The 1,049-nt window shown below is 76.4% G+C and overlaps 1 protein-coding gene across 1 annotated transcript in view; it reads left to right on the top strand.

Moving 5' to 3' along the window:
- The window catches only part of PHOX2B (paired like homeobox 2B), a gene marked incomplete at both ends in the record, with an annotated part of 1,983 nt that extends 1,481 nt beyond the window's left edge, over positions 1–502 (top strand). The window contains one exon of the mRNA XM_080343374.1: positions 47–502. Within this exon, the coding sequence (XP_080199500.1) occupies positions 47–502 (456 nt within the window). The remainder of the gene's footprint in view (positions 1–46) is intronic.
- Positions 503–1,049: the final 547 nt, after the last annotated feature.

The following is a 1,049-nucleotide window of genomic DNA, read 5'->3' on the forward strand; positions in this document are numbered from 1 at the left end:
GGCGAAGGTACCGCCGCACTGCCCGGCCACTGCTCCCTCCCCCCAGGTCTGGTTCCAGAACCGCCGCGCCAAGTTCCGCAAGCAGGAGCGGGCGGCAGCGGCGGCGGCAGCGGCCGCCAAGAACGGGGCGGCCGGCAAGAAGTCCGACGCCTCCCGAGACGACGAGAGCAAGGAGGCCAAGAGCACCGACCCCGACAGCACCGGCGGCCCCGGCCCTAACCCCAACCCCGCGCCCAGCTGCGGCGGAGGCGGCGGCGGCGGCCCCAGCCCTGCCGCCGGGCAGGGAGCGGCGGGGCCCGGCGGGCCAGGGGGGGAGCCGGGTAAGGGAGCGGCGGGGCCAGGCGGGCTGGCGGCGGCGGGGCCGGGGCAGGGCTGGGCGCCGGGGCCCGGGCCCATCACCTCCATCCCCGACTCGTTAGGCGGCCCTTTCGCCAGCGTCCTCTCCTCGCTGCAGCGGCCCGGCGGCACCAAAGGCAGCCTCGTCAAGAGCGGCATGTTCTGAGCGGCAGCGGCGGCGGCCCCTCCCGCTCATTAGTATCCGCCGCCCGCCCATAGTAATGACCAGGGGCCCGGGCTGCGCCGGGCTCCGCGGGGCAGGGACCCTGCGCCCCGTGGGGGGCCGCGCCCGGCTCCCCTCGTCCCCGGCCCGGCGGCGGGGCCGGCCCCGCAGCGCCTCCGCTGGGGCGGGGATTGGGGGGGTGCGGCCGCGCAGGGGGCGCTGCGTGGGTGCGGAGGAGGCGGCAGGCCGCGGAGACTGTGCCTGCGGGCGGCCCGGCGGCTGGGGAGGGCGCCTTGCCCGCCCGTGGGGTGTTTTTTTTAAGCTCCTTTTCACGGTCAGCCCGAGCGACAAAGTGTCTTCTCCATCCCCCCGCGACCGCCACCCCCCCGCTGTCCCCCGGCCCCGCGCCCGGGGGCGTTTCTTACTCCTCCGTTCGGTGTCACTGTCCCTCGGTTGGGTCTTGGGTCTTTCCGTTGCCGCCGCCGGCGCCCCGCCGGGCTCGGCCCTTGCAGGGCTCGCGTCCCTCACGGCGGACGGCTTGTATTTATTA

Source organism: Nesoenas mayeri, assembly GCF_963082525.1.
Source record: "Nesoenas mayeri genome assembly, chromosome: 4".
Lineage (NCBI taxonomy): Eukaryota > Metazoa > Chordata > Aves > Columbiformes > Columbidae > Nesoenas > Nesoenas mayeri.